Source organism: Bos mutus, chromosome 9, assembly GCF_027580195.1.
Source record: "Bos mutus isolate GX-2022 chromosome 9, NWIPB_WYAK_1.1, whole genome shotgun sequence".
Classification (NCBI taxonomy): Eukaryota; Metazoa; Chordata; class Mammalia; order Artiodactyla; family Bovidae; genus Bos; species Bos mutus.
This window is the reverse complement of record NC_091625.1, coordinates 74,950,536-74,972,751: the sequence shown is the minus strand read 5'-3', so window position 1 is coordinate 74,972,751 and position 22,216 is coordinate 74,950,536. Positions and strand designations below refer to the sequence as shown.

Here is a 22,216-nt window from a genome sequence, read left to right as displayed (position 1 = left end):
ACTTTCATGCATTGGAGAAGGAAATGGCAACCCACTCCAGTGTTCTTGCCTGGAGAATCCCAGGGACGAGGGATCCTGGTGGGCTGCCGTCTATGGGGTCGCACAGAGTCGGACACGACTGAAGCGACTTAGCAGCAGCAGCATTGTGTGTTATGTGTTTAGTCCCTAAGTCATGTGGGTCTCTTTTGCCACCCCATGGACTGTAGACCACCAGACTCCTCTGTCCACGGGGATCTCCAGGCAAGAACACTGGAGTGGGTTGCCATGCCTCCTCCAGGGGATCTTCCGACCCAGGGATCAAACCCGCGTCTCATGTTTCCTGCATTGGCAGGTGGGTTCTTTATCACTGGTGCTACCTGGGAAGCCCATTGATAACATAAAGCCACTGATAACATAAAATGTTGTCCTTCCTAGTGAAAGTGAGTGAAGTCGCTCAGTCGTGTCCGACTCTTTGCGACCCCGTGGACTGTAGCCCACCAGGCTCCTCCTTCCATGGGATTCTCCAGGCAAGAATACTGGAGTGGGTTGCCATTTCCTTCTCCAAACTCTTACCAAATCAATGAGTCCAGTTAGGAAAACAGAAAACACACTGTTTACTTTAACAGAAAGAATTTGCTACGAGGAACTGTTTAAACAGTCGGGAGGGAAGTTTTCCCTGCAGTAGTGACCTCCTTGGACTTCCCCAGTGGCTCAGCGGTAAAGAACTTGCCTGCAGTGTGAGAGGTGGGTTCCATTGCTCGGTGGGGAAGATCCTGTGGAGAAGGAAATAGCAACCCCTCCAGAATTCTTGCCTGGAAAATCCTACGGACAGAAGAACCTGGTGGGCTACAGTCCATGGGATTGCAAAAGAGAACCACACGACTTAGAGACGAAACAACAGTAACAAGTGACCTTGTTGGTTAGGGAGGTGGAAAGTCAAGGATTCTCGGAGCTGCTAGCCCGACGGGCTTAGAGGAGAAGTCGGACACTCCCCTGGCGCTGGCACCCAGCCCAGGCTCCGGCGGGACGCGGGTGGGGCTCCGCCGCAGCTCCGCCTCCCCGGGCACCCAGCCAATTGGAGCTCGGCGCGCAGCCTGAGCCCTGGCCCAGGGTGCGGAGGGGAGACCACGCTCCCAGCGCCCGCGGCCCGAGGGGGAGTCCCACGCTGACGGCTGCCTCCGGCGCCCATGTGCGCCCCCGGACCCTCAGCGAGGGCGGCGGCCAGAGGAGCCCCGGCACCCGGCCTCCCGGCCCTGCTGTTCCTGCTGCTGGTGGCCGCGCCGACGGGACGGGCAGGTAGGAGTATCGCGCCCGGGGCCAGCCGACCGCCCAGCTCTGACTGATTTCGTCCACCCCGCCTTTTGCTTTCAGGCGCGCGGAGCAGGAGGAGCTCAGGTCCGCGCGGGAAGCCAGGGAGCCCGGGGAAGAAACGCCGCTGCCTCGCGTGCGCTGAGAACTTGTTGCGAGGGTTGCAGGTGACGGTGAAGGCAGGTTGACGGTGGTCGCTCCGAGTGGACCCGCAGCTGGTAACTTGCGGTCGGCGACAGTGCCTTTGCACATTGCACTTGCCCCCACGTCGCAGGCTGTCGCCACCCCCGCCGCGGCCCCACGGACCAGCTGCCCTTTTACAGGGAGCACCCCAGGGAAGGAGGCGATGCCTGCACTTTAAAAAACCAAACTCCGGGAAAGAGTTGGGCTCGCAGTGGACAGGAGCTAGAAAGGGGCAACGTTTCTAAAGTAAGATCCCTTTCCTGGGCAAGTCATTTTTTTTTTCCTTTGCAGTTTTGACCACGTACCTGTAAATGCCCTTTGATTTTTCGGAAGTAACAAAACTTGGAACTGATCTGTGATACAGGTTGTTTTTGGTTTTGTTTTTAAGTTTTAACTTTACCAGCTGCAAGCCAGTAAATCAGAATGATTCATTAACTGATTTCTGTTTTCCTTCTGCATTTCTGGTGTAAGAGAAAAAGAATGTTTTTAAAGCAAGGTATCTAGGATCCCCTCTTTTTTTTTAATTTCAAGCAACAGAGCTTGAAATACTGTGTTTTGTGCAGATTTGGCCCAGGCCTCTATGTTTTTAACCCAGAACTGAACAATGACTGTGAATGCAAAAAGTTGTCCATGAAACTGTGGTGTCCTTAGTAATCAAAGAACAAGTTGCAAAAGTTCAGTATAATTAAAAGAAAAGCGTGCATATAGATCTTGGAGAGATTTTTGGACAATAGACATTATGCACAATAAGCTTCTCTTTCTCTTCTAAATCCTGAAGTTACCAGAAATTGTCATTCTTTTCTCTTGTGATAAATATTCCTAGGTAAGCTGAATGGGAAGAGACTGCTCCTGACTTAGCCAGATACTGAGCTTCAACTAACTGACAGGAATTTGGTTGTTTCTATTTCTAATCAAATAATAAAGCTTGCTTCTTAATTGTATTGGGAGGCTGACATTAGAAGGTAATAATATTCTTGGCTTCAAAGCAAAATTAGGGGAAAAAACAAAGAAACTCTCTCCTGACCCAGGTACTTTCTTGGCTCGTCTTAAAACATTCCTGTCTTCTTCTGGGCCTCAAGGCACACTGAGAGCTGATGGGAAAATCAGGTGAGAAGGTACATGTGTTTATGTGGATAGAGAGCTATCCCATCTTGTTGGTTCCACCACCATATCTGTTGAGCCATGTGAACTTTCTAAGAATTATGTGACATTGCCACATTCCAGTAGTAAAGGCTTTAACATTTCAAAAATTTTGGCACAAAAATTTGAAGTCACACAACTCTTTGATTGGATTGGGCTGTACTACAATACCAAACATCCAAAGAGAAAGAAAAAAAAAATTTCAATGTGGCATCAGCATTTTAGGAAAGTTCTTGGTATTTCATTTCAGGTCAACTTTTAAAGGAATTTGGAACATCTGTACCACACCCACATGGCAGGAGGGACACAAACTCAACTCTATCAACTCTCCAGGGACAGAAGTTTCACTAAGAAATTCATCACTATGGTTTGGCAGTCTGGTCCTGTTGGCCTAATCCCATGTCTTATTCGTCACTGCAGATAAAGAATCCTGGTCAGCATAATATTAATGAGCATTTAAAGCCAGTAACAGAGAGTGGGAGGAGATGACTTGCCAAAGTCACGTATCTCCTCTCGTCAAACCCTTCAGAAACTTCCACTGCTGATAGAATCATTCTAAAGTCTCCTGTGTGGTCTTATGTGACCCCTCCTGCCAGTCTCTTCAGCCTCACTCACACCACTTAATTCCTACTATTGTGGACGTTTTCCAGTTCCTAGAGCAAACCAAACTGTTTTGCATCACAGGGACTTCATACTTGCAATTCCTTGTGCTGGAATGTTCCAGCCCACTCTGTCTCTGGCTAACTCCTGTTCAGACTTGACATCTCACCTCCGGTGTGCCTCCCTCAAGAAGAGCTTCCCAAAATCCCCAAAGAGGGAAAAAATAGAATTTATTGTGTCTATGAACAAAGGAGCCAACTCTAGGTTTGGAGCTTTCGAATATGGTCTAAATATTAAAGTATCTCTGCTTGTTAGAACTAATATGCTATATTTAACACAGTGAGGGTATTTGTTGAAGTGTTTCTTCTTTGATATAAACACAGCAGTAGCAGGTATTTTATTTCATGGAGAAGTTATTTTAAGATATTTTTCACACACACAAATGATTCCAGTGAACTAATTAAATTTTTTTCATTGCTTTCTCCTTTTTAGCTTTTAATTTTGAGCTAATATGAGACTTACAGAAAAGCTCTAGAAATAATAGAGCTCTCATGAACCCGCTCACCCTGTTTCTCTTAATTTTAAGATCTTATATAACCATACAGTGTTCAGAACAGTGAAATTAACATTGATGTAACACTGTTCAGGCTTCTGAGGTGGCTCAGTGGTAAAGAATCCGCCTGCCAATGCAAGAGACGGGTTCGAACCCTGTGTTGGGAAGATCCTCTGTTGAAGGAAATGGCAACCCACTCCAGTATTCTTGTCTTGGAAATCCCATGAACAGAGGAGCCTTGTGGGCTACAGGCCATAGGATCCCAAAGAGTCAGAAACAATTTAGCAACTAAACAACAACAATGTAACACTATCTGCTAAACTACAGACTTTGTTTCAGTTTTACCCTTTTTTCCCACTAATGCTGCTTTTCTGTTCCAGGATCCCAGTTACCTTCAGTTGCTGTCTCCTTCCTCTCCTCCAATCTGTGAGTTCCTCAGTCTCTGTTTGCTTTCCTGTCCTTGACACTTTAGGAGTCCTGATCACCTTTCCCTCAGACTTGTCCCTCAGTATGGGTTCATTTGAGGTTTCCTCATTAGAGTGAGATTATTCCCTTTGGGCAATAATACCACAGAAATGACGTTATCTTTATCAGCCCATCCTATCAAAGGGTTTATGATATCAGTACATCTTCTTCCTGATGATGTTAACTTTGATCATTTGGTTTAGGTGGTGTCTGTAGGGTTTTTCACTGTAGAGTTCCTATTTTCATTTTCTGATTAATAAATTGCTGCTGCTGCTGCTGCTAAGTTGCTTCAGTCGTGTCCGACTCTGTGCGACCCCATAGACGGCAGCCCACCAGGATCCCTCGTCCCTGGGATTCTCCAGGCAAAAACACTGGAGTGGGTTGCCATTTCCTTCTCCAATGCATGAAAGTGAAAAGTGAAAGTGAAGTTGCTCAGTCGTGTCCGACTCTTCGCGACCCCATGGACTGAAGCCTAGTAGGCTCCTCCATCCATGGGATTTTCCAAGCAAGAGTACTGGGGTGGGGTGCCATTGCCTTCTCCAAATAAATATCTAGTGGGAAGATATTCTGAGATGGAGCAAGTATCCTGTTTCTCCTCAAACATACACCCACTAATTTTAATATTCATCAGTGGATACTGGATGCAATAACTGTTATGCTTAACGGTGATTTTTTAATTTCACTCTTTCCTTCTCAATTTATTAAATTGGAATTCTAATGCAGGGACGAGCCTTTGCTTCTCTGTCATTTATTTTTTATTTAGTTTCTTACATATATTAATATGGATTCATAAATGTTTTGCTTTATTATTTGAGTTATAATCCAATACTATTATTATTTAGTATTAATTTTATTGCTCAAATTTTCCAGCTTTGGCCATCAAAAGCTCTTTTAGTTGGTTCCTGCATGCTTTCAACAGGCCCCATTCTTTCCTGAGCATTTCATTACTTTGTAGCATCACAAAATATTTCAAGTTCATCTTGTATTTTCCCTTCCCCAGGTCTGAACGGGCTTCCCAGGTGGTGCTAGTGGTAAAGAACCCGCCTGCCATTGCAGAAGACAAGAGACACTGGTTTGGTCCCTGGGTTGGGAAGATACCCCTGGAGGAGGGCATAGCAACCCACTCCAGTATTCTTGCCTGGAGAATCCCATGGACAGAGAAGCCTGGTGGGCTGCTGTCCATAGGGTCACAAAGAGTCCGACCCAACTGAAGTGACTTAGCATGCAGGTATGAAGGGCTGAATCAGCCACTTCCCCAAGGAGCTCTAGTTCCTTCTCCTGGAGAATAAGATCTAGAAACCAAAATCTCATTGCTACTGGAATGTTGTTTCTAGGCCCTCTTAAAAAAAAAAAAAAAAGCTGACTGGCAACTGCTTTATTTTCAGAATTCTTTTTGATACAGAAAACTAGGCTTGAAAAGACCTTAAAATCCCATCCAACTCCTTCTCTTGTGAATCTCTTCTGCAGCATAACTTCCAAGGCATTACCTCTCTGCTGTTGAAGCACCTCCCATTGTAGGAAGCTCACTACCTGACACCCAAGTCATGATGTCCTGTCGTTGCAGACTTCCAGCTACTGGAATGTTCTTCTGTGTAATGAGCTGAGATCGTGATCTCTTTCCTCTTCTCCCATTGTCTCTCTCAGAGTTGGTCCTCACTCTGAGTGGATCAAGTTGTACAGAACAATCTGCTCAGCTCATTGACTGCAACCATCACATTCCCTCTGTCTTCTTTCATCTCAGCTAACCACCTCCCCAGTTACACCATGCCAGGTCTTTCTCCTGGTCTTTTCTGTAGGTGTGTATTCTGGATTGTCTGTAAGCTGTCAGGTTGACTCACTGTAGATCGTGATGAGATGGCTCATCTGCCACATTTTAAACACTACCCCGGCATGTTGGTCCTTAAGTGATTTACCATCAGGTTCTCGGTGAACACAGGTCTCTAATGCTTACCCTCCCTTTTTATCTTTGTTGTCTTCTCCTATGAGACACAGACCTTGACCCCTCATTTAAACTCAGAATTTCATACAAATATAATTTCATTTTGTAGAGGCAGTTTTCTTTCTCTTCACTTCTTAGATTGCAGAGAATGGAAGTATGGCATAATGTTTTGGCTAGAGCTGGTGAAATCTGTGATGATGGACTTTAATGCAATTAATGAGACTTTTCTGGAAAGGAAATTTTTATTGATTACAAATGTTATCTATTAAAAATCAGTTCTATTTTTCAATGCAGTGCTCACTGCATTGCACGCGGAGATGCCAAAATGACTTCCGCTCAACTTTTCCAATCACTTTATGCGCAGCTTCATCAAATGCCAGCTCCACCTCCAGGCACAGAGAATGGCATTCCTCTCTTCTACAGGTTTGTCAGGAAGTTCTCCTTCTTGAGTCTGAGCATGTATGCCTTTCATCCAGCCTCCTGAAATTTCCATTTCATACAATTACATTTGTATTTTGGTAGTATGAGTATTTTGGCAAGTGTATCCTCTTAGTTAAAGCTTCTGTTTACGGTCTTTCCCCCATTTAAATTTCCTCCTTTTCAATGTTGCAGTTTTTTTTTTTTTTCTCCTACATCAGTCCCTTCCTCTTTACTTTCAGGTAACTTGGCAGCCCTTCAAGCATTCATTGTTCTCATAAATAAACATTATGTTCATTTTTGAGGAAAGATGTGAGCAACAGACACCTACTATATTACATTTCTAGGCCTGCCATAACAAAGTACCTCAAACTGGGTTGCTTAGATCAGTATAAATTTACTGTCTCACAGTTCTGGAAGCTAGAACTGAAAACAGTAGGAGAGCATCTGTTCCACGCCTCTCTCCTAGCATCTGGTGGTTGCTGGCAATCCTTGGCGTTCCTTAGCTGTTGAGCACCATCCCAGTCCTCTGCCTTCACACAGTGCTCCTTCTGTCTCTTCACATAATCTTCCCTCTGTGCATGTCTTTGTGTCCAAATTTTCCATTTTTATAAAGATACCAGTCATGTTGGATTGAAGCCCACCCTAATGAGGTACTGGAGGTTGGGATTGCAACATACTCCTTTCAACATACATTTATAACACCAACCATACCCTCAGCGGGCTTCCCAGGTGGCTCAATGATAAAGAATTTGCCTGCAACGCAGGAGACCCAGGTTCAATCTCTGGGCCAGGAAGATTCCCTGGAGGAGGAAATGCCAACCCACTCCAGTACTCATGCCTGGAAAATTCCATGGACAGAGTAGCCTGGCAGGCTACAGCCCATGGGGTTTGCAAAGAGTTGGACATGACTGAGCAACTGAGCAGGCACACACCATGCCCTCAAAGACTTGGAGGGTAGTGAGCAGGACCCATGAGCTTGGCTCCTAAAGTAAAGAAAAGCTGCCTTTTCAATCCTATGTAGTTCTCCTCGACATATTTATTAATCTATGTCCACTGCCAAAGGGAAACTTTTGTAGAGGTCTCACACATGAAAGCGTCCCTTGAGAATGTAAAGGGCATAGATGAGTCTTCTCTTATTCTTTCTTTAACATGAACATAAGAGAAAGCCACCATTTTGTAATATAGGCAAACATGGAATCATTATGTTGTATGACTGAAACTAATATAATGTTTATGTCAATTATATCTTAATTTTTAAAAAAGAGAAACATCAATGGATGTGTATTAAGATGATGGAGTTAAAATTTCTTCAGCAGAGGGGTTCACTCTCTTCCAACCCCTACCTCCTGCCTCCATTTCTCTGTGGGGCACTTTCCTGCAAAATCTTGCTCCAACATGGACCATTTTCATGCTTAAGGCTAATTACTCATATGATTCCAAGTCAGCCTCCCTCCTCCATTTTACATTAAAATGTATATGTTTAAAAGGTTCTCTAAATTATCTACTAAATGCTTTATGTTGTTATTTTTTAAGTTGGCTAATGGTTGGTTTAATGCAAAATAGAACAACATATGTACCAACTTAAGAGTAAATAACTTAGGGGAATGAGGTATTTGAGTTGATCAGATGTAATGAAAAAGAATCAGCTTCTTACCCCCACACATTCATTTTGAGTTTTCATAAGTTAAAATATAACTTGATGCAATGTGATTTTTAAATAACCTTCTTTTGAGTACTTTTCATTTATTCATTCACTTACTCAGAGTCATTCATTCATGCATTTCAGGAACTGTTCTAAGTATTGAATTGAACAAGAAAGCAAGGATGCTTTCTTTGTAGAGCTTTTAATCTCAGATGATTACAGTATAAATGCCAGAACTGAAGAAACCAAGCTTCTTTAGAAGCACAGAATAAGGCAACTGCTCTAATTTAGGAGTCAAGCAGGGCTTTCTGTGAAAAGGGAAACTGAAACTTATGAGAATTGCCAATATACTCGTTGTATTTTTCATTTTAATACTAGCAAGAAAATAAAGTTAAATCCTGCTCTAAGCATATTCTATCTGTAAATGACAAGGTAGTTAATATTCCTTTTCCACACTTATATTTCTTTCTTATAAAGCTACTAATCAACAAACAAAACCCAACAACAAATAGCAAAATCCTACGAAAAGGAGGGATTTTTTTTGAGGGTGGTATTGCCAAATGGATAGGAGTAAGGAGCTTTGCAGCTTACGGACAGCCTGACCTCAAGGTCATTGACAGCCTCACCAGGTCACTGTGGACTGTGGCTCTACTCAGTGCTGAGTCCATCTGCAGTTATCAAAAGGCACCCATGTTACAGCTGCAGTTTTCTAAGAAGGCTGGTATCCTAGGTGCTGTTTCCTGCTTCCTGAATCAACACCGTCCTTTGAAGGCTCTGTTAGCTTTAATAACAAGAGCAAGGGAATGTCTGCATCAATTCATCCTCTGCATTGATCCTGGAGAAGTCCCTTGTTGCCAGTACCTTAGCCTGACCGGTGTTTTTTTAACATCTTTGTGGCAGGATAACTACCCCTAAGGGCTGATCTTTAGAGGGACCTATGTTGCACATGGATCCCCTGTCCATTGTGTTACATTTAGTTACACAACTTCATCAAGGCATAATCCAACCTAAAGAGGTCTAAATCGAGTCCAGGTCACTGTCAAAAACATCAAAGCATTGACTTGTCACTACAGAGGAGAGGTAGCCCACTGAAAAAGAACACATCTTTCTGACTGTATTTTTAATGGCTGCCATATACTTCTGTCTTCATCTTATTTGATTAGACAGCTTGAGATCACACTCTCAACCTCATTTGCCTCAAAATCCCAATCAACAATGAGCAGAAGTAAATACTATTAATTACTTCCAAGTCTCCATTAAATGATTACTTCCAAATCTCCACTACTAAGTAATTATTTTTAAGGCTTATTTTTTTTGTTTGTTTTTCTTACTTTTTTTCTATTTTTCTCTGTCTTCTCACATTTTTATCTTGTTCATTTTCTTTCTGAATATGTGAAGTGATAGAGATAGCAGTGGAAAAACTGTATTACATATGTGAGGATAAAAAGAAGTACTGGATTTGAAAATGATGTGAAAGATAAAGTGGATGATATATGTTGATATTTAATAAATATCTGTTGATTGAACTTGGAGCTCCCAATAGTTGTTCTTTCCAATACCTTAGTGGCTCCAAATGGTTTCTCTCTGTTCTTTCTTTTCATGTATTTATTTTTAATTTTTTTTGCTTGCGCTGGGTCTCTGTTGCTGCACGTGGGCTTTCTCTAATTGCAGAGAGTGGGGACTACTCTTTGTTGTGGTATGTAGGCCCCTCACTGTGGTGGCTTCTCTTACTGGGGAGCGGAGGCTCTAGGCACACGGGCTTCAGTAATTGCAGCACTCAGGCTCAGTAGTTATGTTGGGCAGCTTAGTTGCTCCACAGCGTGTGGAATCTTCCTGGACCAGGGATTGAACCCATATCCCCTGCATTGGCAGGTGGATTCTTATCCACTGTTCCACTAGGGAAGTCTGTCTCTGTTCTTTCTTCTGTGTTTTCCTTTCTGAGGCAAGTTATTGAGTTGTAGAGACTACAATGCACATGTGAATCTTCTTTCCCATAGTTACTGTGGTAGTCACTTTGGATAGACACTTTGGCAATCACAAAATGTGGAGAAAATCAAACCCTTGCCCTCAAAAAAGCCAATTTCTGAAAAGGAAGGGAAGGCATTCACACAAGAAATGACATAAGCCAGTGAGACTGATACTCTAACAATGGGACCAACATACACAAATTGATAATGACATCTTCAAAATAGGCATTTTAGGAAGCTATGCACAAAAATCTGACTGTTTTTCCTAAACTCCTTTTTTCAGAGTTCTGGATAGAACCTGCACACGTTGGTCAGAATAACCCATTAAGTGGCAAACCTCATCGTGGAGGTGTGGTTTAATTTTCAAAATCTTTCAGAGCCACTTCCAAGCAACTTGTATAACCAAGCTAAGAAATGCTATGTTGGGCAAAAACAAGGTGTGCCTATTTTTTAAAATGAGATGGAATTTTTGCATATTTATAACCTACCTCTGAAGACAGTTGTAACTAAAAGGATATGTGTCCCAAATGCCGGAGCTGAGCAATGCCGGAAATAATTATAAACCGCCCCAAGGAAACTGCTTGGAACATGTGCACTCTTTTTGATGGGTAAACGCCAATATATTTATTTTAAGAGGTAGTCTCAATCTTAAAGTCCCATTTACTCTCATGTACCAACAGCAATATTCCAGAACATGTTTAAGCACATAGATTTACTTATTGAGGTGTGGCTATAAAGAAATAACATGTTTTTCATGTATGACTTATATATCACTCATCCATATAAACATTCACATCCTTGGCAGGGAAAGCGTGTATTGATGGATTATGTCCAGATTCAGAACATACCTGCTCTGAAAGAGCAGGGCCTTCTGTGTGTTTCTGTCTTCCAGTGCACCTTAGTAACTGGATTTTCTATTTCTAGTAGGTGCCTGGTAATGAGGTTGAATCAATGATATGACTAAGTATACTTCCACCAGAAAAAGATTCAGTGAAGGAGAAATACTCAGGTTTTCCTCATTGAATTTCTTACATAGCTCCTTAGAAGCAATTTTCAGTAACATGCAAACTTTATAATGATTGTGCAATCTCTTCTTCCCACAACACTGTTCTTTGGAGCGTTCCCTAAAAGCAGCAAGTGAGTATCCTAGCAGAGAGATTTCTGTTGTCCTAAGAACACTTGGACTCAATCACCCTCCGAATGGCTGAATAACCGCAGGCAAGTTGGTCAGCCTCTCTGGGCCTTTATTCAGCTGTGAAAGGAGAATAGTAACCATGGAGGACAACGTTTTTGTTGTTTCGTCACTAAGTCGTGTGCAGCTCTTTGCGATCCCTTGGACAGTAGCCCACCAGGCTCCTCTGTCCATGGAATTCTCCAGGCAAGAATACTGGAGTGGATTGCCATTTCCTCCTTCAATGGATCTTCCTGACTCAGGGATAGAATCTGTGTCTCCTGCATTGGCAGGTGGGTTCTTTACCATGGAGCCACCAGGGAAGCACATGAAGGACAAGGCTGAGCTAATAATTACTGAGTTCTTTCTTTGTACCAGGCACTATTTTAGGAACCTTATTTAATCATCCCAGCAAGCCTGTGAGGCAGATAATAATATTGTTTCGTTTTACAAATGAGGAAATTGAGTGCAGAGGCTAAATAACTTACTTCAGGGCACACAGCTTAGGTAAGCAGAGAGCAGGGAGCAGGTGTCAGTGTGGCTCTAGAACTCTTGTTCTTATGACTTCTCTCTGACCTACTTACATAAACAATTATTAGAAGCCAATGAGATAGAGCAGGTGGCCGTGCCCTGTATAACAATGAGCAGTCCTATCATAGACAAAGAAGAGGCCGTACTAAAGCACAACAGCAAATGGGCTAAGCGGTAATAGGGAAATAGTAGCAGAATTGGTAGAGAAAGATAATCGAGGAACTAATGTTAACTCCAAACCGTACTCTCTCATTCATAGAAGACAGTTAAATATATTTTCTCAGGTAAATAGTTCCTGCATCACGCTTTCAGTGTTGGTTAGACGACTCACTTTTTAAGAGCACTTGAAATATAATTGCAGTGGCTGGGGAAGGAGGAAAGAAGAGTTCATGTTTTTCAGGAGAAATAATTTAAAACTTAAGACCAAAGAAAATATGCCTTTCCTTTTAGCGTGATGAAGTTAGAACAATACTTCATCCACTGGAAGGCAGAGACACTGCTTAGCTCTCCTTTGGTGGAGGTTGGGATGAGATATTTACAGCTTTGCTTCCTGAAATTGATTAATCGCCCTCTGGTGCCATTTTGTACATCAACTCTTCTTAACCCCATTTCCCACAACAGAAAACTCAGTCAGGTGATTTTTTTCTCTTCTTTTGGTCTTACAAGGTAGTAAAGTATTTTCCTATTTTGAAAGACATTTACAGTATGTGGCAACCACTTGCCATGAGCTGCTCTTCCTTCATTAAAAGTATGTTGAGTATCCCCTGTGTACACTGCAAGTTTCCCGGGGTTGTTTCAAGCTGTCAAGGTTTGGTAGTTCACACTGTATCACCCTCGTTCCGATGTTCATATGAACCTGGCTCCTGCTCTGTCTTCATGATGTATGTGAGCCAAGCAGTCCCTGGTTCGTTCAGTTCAAAAGTACTTGCCAGGCACTGGGAATACAAAGGGTCTTGTAAGACATGGTGCCCTGTGTCAAACAGCTCAGAGCCTGGTGATTGCTTCACTGCTTCAGCTGCAGAAAGACAGATGGGGCTGGAGACTTTCTCAGGGCCGAGCTGGGCAGGGCTTCCTCAATGCTGAGGTTCCCAAGTTAATGAGCCTGTGAAACTTGAATGGCCCCAAGGGGAAGTCCCCAGAAGTTGCCACATTTGACTATTCAGCCTCTTACAGTCTGGTGGTTTTCCTCAGGAGTGCATGAATATATTGTCCATAAAGGGTAAGTCAGAAAGTCTCAGCCCCAGAAGAGAGAGGTTTGGATAACCATGAGACCAGTTACCCTCCATGAGTTCACACTGAAAACCTCGCCATTTTTTACTGGTGTTCATCGAGTACTAATTTATGCATTGATTTTTTCCCACAGTGTAATGAAATAGAAATACCTTTTACTGTCAGGCATATGATTGAAACTGCAACATATTTAGACAGTGACCTTAGTGTTATCTTTGAGGCCATTAGGAAAATGTTATACTATTTCATTACACTTACAGAAAGGTAACTATAAGATAACTCTTGGAACTAATGCAGCAGCCACACTTTGTAAAACTCCACTAATGAACTTGTCAAAGACTTACTCATTTCAAATACCATTTATCTATTCTCTTTCTACTCAAGGACCCAAGAGGAGACAAAGGACCTTTTATTTATGGTGCTATAACATAGGTGAAGCTGGGCTAGAAGGCTTTCCCAAAGGCCAAGATATAATGAGAGGAAAATAAACACAAAGAGGGAACACAAGTCTAAATGACATGACTTACAAGCCAGAGCTAACTCATCATTACTTGGGAGATCATTAAGTGGGTCCTCTTTGCTGACCCCTCACAGCTCTGTTAGGGTAGTAAGCCATCTTTTCTGTTGTTGTTCATTGGTCCATTCACACTCCATTTATAGGCTGTATTCCCTGTGTTGTACAATATATCCTTGTAGCTTATCTCATACATAATAGTTTGTGCTTCTTAATTCTCTTCCCCTGTATTGCCCTTCCTCCCTCCCCACTGATAACCGCTAGTTTGCAGAAGCCGTCTTAATTACCCTTAATCCAAGGGGACCCCGCCTCAAGTCTCCCTCCCATTGCCCAACATTCACACCCCCATCAGGGAAGCTCAAAGGGAGCCCAAAATTCTGGTCCCTTTCTGAGGTCTTCTGAATTTCACTTTCTCTCGAAAGAAATGCCTCCTCCCCAGTGACTGTCATCAGAAATGCCCACTCCCTTTTAGGGTATACCATGCATACTCTCCACAATATCACAACACATTCATGTCATTAGAATAGCACAGGCCAGTATTCATTGAATGGAGGCATACAAGGGAAAATAGGGCGTCTTCTAGTTCCAAAAGATATTTAGGGAGAGAGTACCAAAATTATAAAGGGTATAAAATGCTAAGCAAGTTAGGAGTTTGCAGGTAATTTGCTGTGACTAGTGAATGTAGTGCATTTGGCTGAATACCGTAAGGAGAGGCCAGACCAGGCTGTGGAGACCCTTGTACCAAACCAAGGTTGTAGTGGTACAGCACTCCCAGAAATAAAATTATGTGTACCAATCCAAAACCTTTGTGATTTTGATTGTGATATTAAATAGAAGGACTTTCAGAAGTTCAGATCTGTACTCACAGGACATAAATCTATGTGAACAAAAGTGCTTTTGTAACTCACAGATCGGCACATGACTCCTGATATCAATGTGGGTATGACATATTTTCACTTGGATGTTGACTAAATTATCTTATCAGTACTGGCAGGTTAAGACAATGACTTATCTCAGTTGGAACATTTATTCAGGAGTGTTTTCTTTATGTTTTTCCAAACTGGAAACAAATAGTACCTACGACTTTGTAAAGATGAAAACACCACGAGGAAATACTGGTTATCGATTGTGCTTTTTTTTTAATGTGCTATTTCTCCCCCTCAGAAACAAGTACTAATTCTATTTTCCATCATTCTTTTGCATCATCAAAAAGGCTGCTACTGCTGCTGCTGCTGCTAAGTCGCTTCAGTCGTATCCGACTCTGTGAGACCCCAGAGACGGCAGCCCACCAGGCTCCCCCGTCCCTGGGATTCTCCAGGCAAGAACACTGGAGTGGGTTGCCATTTCCTTCTCCAATGCAGGAAAGGAAAAGTGAAAGTGAAGTCGCTCAGTCGTGTCCGACTCCTAGTGACCCCATGGACTGCAGCCTACTAGGCTCCTTCATCCATGGGATTTTCCAAGCAAGAGTACTGGAGTGGGTTGCCATTGCCTTCTCCTCAAAAGGGCAAATATTCCTGAATAAATCCTCATCTGTTGATGTAGCTTACACCCGATAAGACTCTCATAGCTCTGATTCATCACAGATTCCTGTTGTTTCTGCATTGAAAATAGAGCTCCAAGCTGTTGCCACCCCACTTTCCATATCCACAGCCAGCGTCTTGGTGCCAGCTCAGCCATCCTCACTAGGGTTGCTACAGTTGTGGTCTCACCCGTTTCTCCAGGTCTATTCTTGCCCTCATTCAATCTTTTCTCCTCTCAATAGTGAAGTAATCCGTTTGAGATACAAATAGGCTCTTGACTTCCCCTGCCTAAAAGGCATCAGTGCTTTTCTGCTGTATTTCAATTATATCCCAACTTCCTGTCCAGTGTTTACAAAGACAGGGGTGGCGGTGGAGGATCTAACCCCTTTGAACTTCAATCACAACATGGCCAGTAGCCTTCACTTTTTCCAGCCACACTGACCTTTTGACTGTTCCAAGGGCATGGTATTTTTGGATTGGCATTTCCCCACTTCTGGAGTCTGCCTGGAGCACTGCCCTCCCACCTCACAGCTGACTCTTAAGCCCCTATCTAAGTAGGTTCTGTGACCCACTACTCCAACCTTATTCTCTTCCATAGCTGGGTCACCACGTGCTTGTCTGATTTTTGACTTGTCAATGGTGTCTCTCTTCCCACTAGTCTGGGATCTCCACAAGGGAAGAAACATACCTGCTTATTCATCATTATGTATCCACATGGTGGCAGCTGTATTAGTTTCCAGGAGCTGCCATGACAAAGTACCATGAACTGGACGGCTTAAAACAACAGAAATGTATTCTCTCACAGTTCTGAAAGCTACAAATATGAAACCAAGGGGCTGGCAGTGCCATGCCCCTCTAAAGCTTCTGAGAGAAGCTCCTTCTTCACTTTGCCTAGCTTCTGGTAGTAGCCAGGCTTCTTGACTTACAGATGTATCACTCTAATCTTCCATCTTCAAGTGGTGTATCCCTATGTCTTCAGATTTTTTGTTGTTGTTGTTATTTTAGGGCTGTCCCTGGGGGTCATGCTTTGATTTATTGACTAGAGGATATCCAAAACTGATATCTTTTCTGCCTAGGAAATCTAAAAGATAATGTCAATCCAAATGAATCTAAAGGACTAAAAGCTAGGATATTCTTCCCCCAGAAATAGTGTACCAAACAGCAACATCCATTTTAAAATGTATTTCTATTAAAGGTGTTTACTACTCTGAATCCTTATTAGTGTATTTAATGGATTGGCTTAAAAGTTCATGATAAGATGTTGTGGAAGACACCAAATGAACTTTTTGGCCAACTCAATATAATGTTTTTTACAAAGCATTTATATTTTTTAAAAAATTCAACAAATTGTTGCTGTAACCCTCACTTGTAATTAAAAGTCTAAGAAGTTTTCATTCTTCTCGTTGGTTTTTAAAATTTTTTCATAAAGATGAAATGAAACTACTAAATAGAACATTTTTCAAGATTGTGACTGCAGTAGTCCTTTATAACATCATGGAAATGAAGGGAACCATTTTTTTCCTTCCTCCATTTAACTTGTGTTTTAAGTGATTAATTTCTCTTAGTTTCTCTAAGTTTTAGACTCTTTGTTGTATTAGCTATCTAGTGCTGTGTAACAAGCTACCTCAAAACTTAGCAGCTTAAAGCAACAAATATTATCTCTCAGTTTCTGTGGGTCAGGAGTCCAGTAATGGCTTATCTGGTGGTTCTGGCTCAGGGTCTTTCACAAGAGTATAGTCAAGAGTATATATGAGAGTACAGATGGCTGAGGCTGTAGTCATCTGAAAGCTTGACTGGGACTGGAGGATCCACTTCTAAGCTCACTAATGTGCCTTTTTTTTTAATATAAATTTATTTATTTTAATTGGAGGTTAATTACTTTACAGTATTGGTTTTGCCATACATCAACATGAATCCGCCACAGGTGTACACGTGTCCCCCATCCTGAACCCCCCTCCCTCCACCCACCCATACCCTCCCTCTGGGTTGTCCCAGTGCACCAGCCCCAAGCAACCAGTATCATTCATAGAACTAGGACTGGTGATTCGTTTCATATATGATATTATACATGTTTCAATGCAATTCTCCCAAATCATCCCACCCTCTCCCTCTCCCACAGAGTCCAAAAGACTGTTCTATACATCTGTGTCTCTTTTGCTGTCTCGCATATAGGGTTATCATTACCATCTTTCTAAATTCCATATATATGTGTTAGTATACTGTATTGGTGTTTTTCTTTCTGGCTTACTTCACTCTGTATAATAGGCTCCAGTTTCATCCACCTCATTAGAGCTGATTCAAATGTATTCTTTTTAATGGCTGAGCAATACTCCATTGTGTATATGTACCACAGCTTTCTTATCCATTCATCTGCTGATGGACATCTAGGTTGCTTCCATGTCCTGGCTATTATAAACAGTGCTGCGATGAACATTGGGGTACATGTGTCTCTTTCAATTCTGATTTCCTCAGTGTGTATGCCCAGCAGTGGGATTGCTGGATCATAAGGCAGTTCTATTTCCAGTTTTTTAAGGAATCTCCACACTGTTCTTCATAGTGGCTGTACTAGTTTGCATTCCCACCAACAGTGTAAGAGGGATCCCTTTTCTCCACACCCTCTCCAGCATTTATTGCTTGTAGACTTTTGGATTGCAGCCATTCTGACTGGCATGAAATGGTACCTCATAGTGGTTTTGATTTGCATTTCTCTGATAATGAGTGATATGGAGCATCTTTTCATGTGTTTGTGGCAAGAAACTTCATTCAATTCTTCAACATATATTGGAGGCCTGTTACTTGCCACAAGGTCCTCTGTGGAGAACTGTTCACAAAAAGACAACTGACCTTTCCTAGAGTAAATAATCCAAAAGAGAGAAGGCAAGATGCCAGCCACAGTATCTTTTATAACCTAATATTGGAAATGATGTACTCTCACTTCTGTCATACTCTATTGGTTACATAGACCAACCCAGCTACAGTGTGAGAGGGGAATATGCAGGCTGTGAATGCCAGGAAGAGGGGATTACTGAAGGTCATCTTGGAGACTGGCCACCAAAATTGTGGCAATACACATGATTTATCCATAATGTAAACTTGCAAAGAGGTTCACAACATTTATAATGAAATATGTTTTATTTTCAAAAAATAGAATGGTATGGTGAGAAAAGTGTTTAGTGTTTTGATATTGTTGTCACATTATTAATTCTCTGTATTTAACCAATTATTACTTTTATTTAAACTATTAAAATATTTATTTTTTAATCATTTTTCTACAGTAGATTTCTAGAAATTAATCCTTTAGGATACAGAGTTTGTAACATTTTGATAATTGATATAGCATTTTAAGCTTCCCTGGTGGCTCAGTCAGTAAAGAATCTGCCTGCTATGCAGGAGACCTGGGTTTGATCCTTGGTTCAGGAAGTTCCTCTGGAAAAGGAAATGGCAACACACTCCAGTATTCTTGCCTGGAAAATCCCTTGGACAGAGGAGCCTGGCAGGCTACAGTCCATGAGGTCACAAAGAGTCAGACACAGCTGAGCAAATAAACCACCACTTAGCAGTTCTAGAGGATCACTTAAACAGTTACAAAACTCTAATCAAAATTTCTGTTGCATCGTTGAACATTAATGACTGACAACACATTTCAGGGGGTAATTTATTTCAGAAAAGCAAGGTGGTTTAAAACAATCATTTTATTATTTCTCACGGTTTGATGATTAACTAGGACTCAGCTGGATGGTTCTTCTGCTGGCCTCTCTCAAAGCCTCTCACGCAGCTTTAGTCTGAGGCAAATGGGGCTACAGTGTCCACAGTGGCTTCATTCTGGCTCCTTGGCTGGAAAGCTGGGCTCAGCTGGGACGCTAGGACAGCTGGACATCTCCCTTGTCATATGGCCTCTCGACATGGTTTGTCCAGCAGAGTAGCCCACATTTTACATTGCAGTTCAGGGCTTTCAAACGAGCAAAAGTGAAAGCTCACAGGCCTTGTTAAGGCTCAGTCTCAGAATCACTTCTGTTGGTTAAAGAGGGTCATGAAGTCAGGTCGGGCTGGAAGGAAATTCACAGAGCACAAGTACTGGAAGGTACTGCTTCTTGGGGTCTGTATCTAGAGACCAGCCACCACAGGTTAGGTCTTCCTTTCTCTCCACTAACCCTCAATTCCTCTCTGCTCCTTTTTCAGTTCCCTGTGTCTCTGGTGATCTGCCTAAACCTACAAATGTCGCCTTCATATCCATAAACATGAAGAATATCCTACAGTGGAACCCCCCAGAGGGCTTACAAGGCATGGAAGTTAGTTACACTGTGCAGTATTTCATGTAAGTCTATTCTTTTCCTTCAGTTTATTTATAAAAGCAAGACTTAGAATCCTATGCAAAGATTAACAAACCATCTATTCTATTAAATGAGTGTTTGAAGAAAAAGAGAGATTTTAGATATTTACTGTTAAATTATCTTGTTATGTTTTGTTAGATTACATTAGACAATAATTTCTTCATATAAACAGAGTGTTGAGTGCTTAGGCAAGAGAGGAAATATTTAAATGAAGAAAAGAAGTTGATCAAATGTTATTCTGTGGCTGAGCAAACAAGGAGATCCATCACCTCTGAAACATGTAAACTTATTAGAATTACAGGGTATTTTTAAGTGAAACTACAGAATTCTGTACAACTCATGGTTTTTATTAAAGATAGTAATGAATGGACATTTCCACTTTTCACCTCTCCCTCAAAACTCATGACAAACAAGAAAGAATGCAAAATGATGAGCGAGTGTGGGGTAGATTGTCACCCCCATACCCATTTACATAGTATTTAATAAAGAACTGCTCCCTTCAAAGAGTAATTGTCCCAAAGAATCCAGCAGCCTATCCCTAATTACTGAAAGGGAGAAAGAAAAAAAAATGAGCATAAGTTAAAAGTTCCTGAAAGCTTTCTTGTGGAAATAGAAAATTCAGACAAGTAATTGTCTGTAGTTTGAGTCTATAAACAACATGGTCTCTAATGGTAAATGTCAAAGAAGAGATAAACAGTCAAAAAGAAGATTCTAAGACTCCAAGAGGAAGAACTTTTTTTAAAAGCAAGATGGCAGAACTTAGGAAGAAGATAGAAAATAAAAATGTTTTATGGAGATGAAAAATCTATTATAGCTGATAGCAATAATTGAACAGGTAATAATAACTGTCTGGAATTGCATATTGTAAATGCAAGCTCTGACTAGGAAAATTTAATAAAAATAATAGGAAGACATCCTGGTGAAGTTATTGAACTTTGAAAAAATGACATGATTTATAACCATCATAGTAAAAGCAATGATTTCTATCTGTAACACTCAGCTGATGGCAGTGATACATCTTCTGAGGGAAATATAGTTGTGACCTAAGACTCCTACCAAGTTCAACAAATGTATTTTCAAGCAGGTGGAACTTGGGATATCGCTCCACTGAAACTTTCTTGCAGAGGGTTTGGAAGGGAAACACTAACTAAAGAGGATCTCCAACTGAAAGAGATAAAATGAACCTAAAGAACCTTAATAATGACAAGATTATGGCAAAAAAGATGAGTAGCATGCATTGAAACCACCTAAATGTAGAACTAAGACTAAACAGTAATGAGAAATGTGGTTACAGAACTTTCTTTGAATGTTTGGACTTAATAATATAGCAAATCATAAGGTGGGGAAAGACTGTACGTGTACTGACTTTTATAGCACCAAGGTATTATATGTGATCCAAAATGAAAATGTTATCATTTGAATAACTAAACTTTCAATATCTTTCATATATGATTTTCTTAATTTAAACTATCTTATTAAAAGATATTAAGAACAAATATCTTGTGGTGATGAAACATTTGAACTGCAGTGATTCATTTCAGTTTAATTTCTTTCTCATTAAAGTTCAAATCAAATTAAATTTACTATTTTTATTAAAATCATAAGTATGGCATAATCGAGTTTTTGTCTATGTATTCAATTATTGAATCCTTCTTCTGGATACATATAAGCACAGTGAGATGTACAGAATCACACGTACCAAATGCTTTGGGGTAATGGGCTTCAGGGTAATTTATTTATCTCTCCATTATACTTTTTTCATTGTGTGAGTTTAAAAAATGTACCATATTTACAAATAAAAACAATAATGTCGTTTTTGTCTTTGAAAAAAAATATTCTGACCATTAAAGGTAGTAGAAGACTTTGGCTGCTATTCACAATGACCTCATTTATCTGGAACCTCATGCTCATTGCCATTGAGTTTCTCAGGAACCAGTATTTTAGGGAAGAGGCATCACTCTGTCAAGAGAAATGGCTCATGAGTGTGCCCTTGCCTCGTTTTCCAATAGGTGGAGCAAGGAGCTTGCTCTTTTCTTCATGTGTTTGTGTGATTCAGAAAAGGATTTTTTAAAAAAGAGAGTCATCACTGCTCTGAGAGCAGATAATTTAGATTATTTGCATTTCAAAAAAGAATATTTGAAAATAAACTTTCCATTTTGGAGTTCTTACAGCCCCTGTACATGTGGATGGTGGGCAGGAATACAGGGCTGTGTGTGTCACCAACAGATTCCACGCTCGGTTCCGAAGGCAAACAGTCCTGGGTTCACAGCCAGGCTGTGGACCTGGCTGGTTATAGATTATATGTTTTTACTTTTGAGTGAAGCTTGTTTCCAAGTAAAAGATGAAATTTTAGCAAAAGTTTAAACTATATCTACGCGAGGAATTTAATGCAGAAAATATAGTGTAGCATTAAAAGCACAAATTTTAGCCTCAGAGAAAGCGGTTCAAATCCGCTATGCCTGTTCCTAGTCAGACTAACTTGAGCAGCTCCATTAACATCACTGAGCCTCGATTTCCTCATCTGTAAAATGGGATGAATACAATGGTACCCACCTCCAAGGGTTATTATGACAATTAAATGAGATAAAGCTTTCATATCCTAAGCACGCATCATGCTTAACGGCACTTGATAAATGTTTCCTGCTGTTACCAGAAAGCAGTCGGAGACCACCTAGAGCCCCACATGACTTTTGGGCATGGATAAACATCATTGGTGTAGCATT

General features: G+C 41.3%; 1 protein-coding gene across 1 annotated transcript in view; it reads left to right on the top strand.

The window, feature by feature from the left end:
• Positions 1–1,045: 1,045 nt before the first annotated feature.
• Positions 1,046–22,216, top strand: part of IL20RA (interleukin 20 receptor subunit alpha) — a 32,885-nt gene continuing 11,714 nt past the window's right edge. The window contains 2 exon segments of the mRNA XM_005899097.2: positions 1,046–1,275; positions 19,342–19,477. Of these exon segments, the coding sequence (XP_005899159.2) occupies positions 1,167–1,275; positions 19,342–19,477 (245 nt within the window). The 5' untranslated portion in view covers positions 1,046–1,166.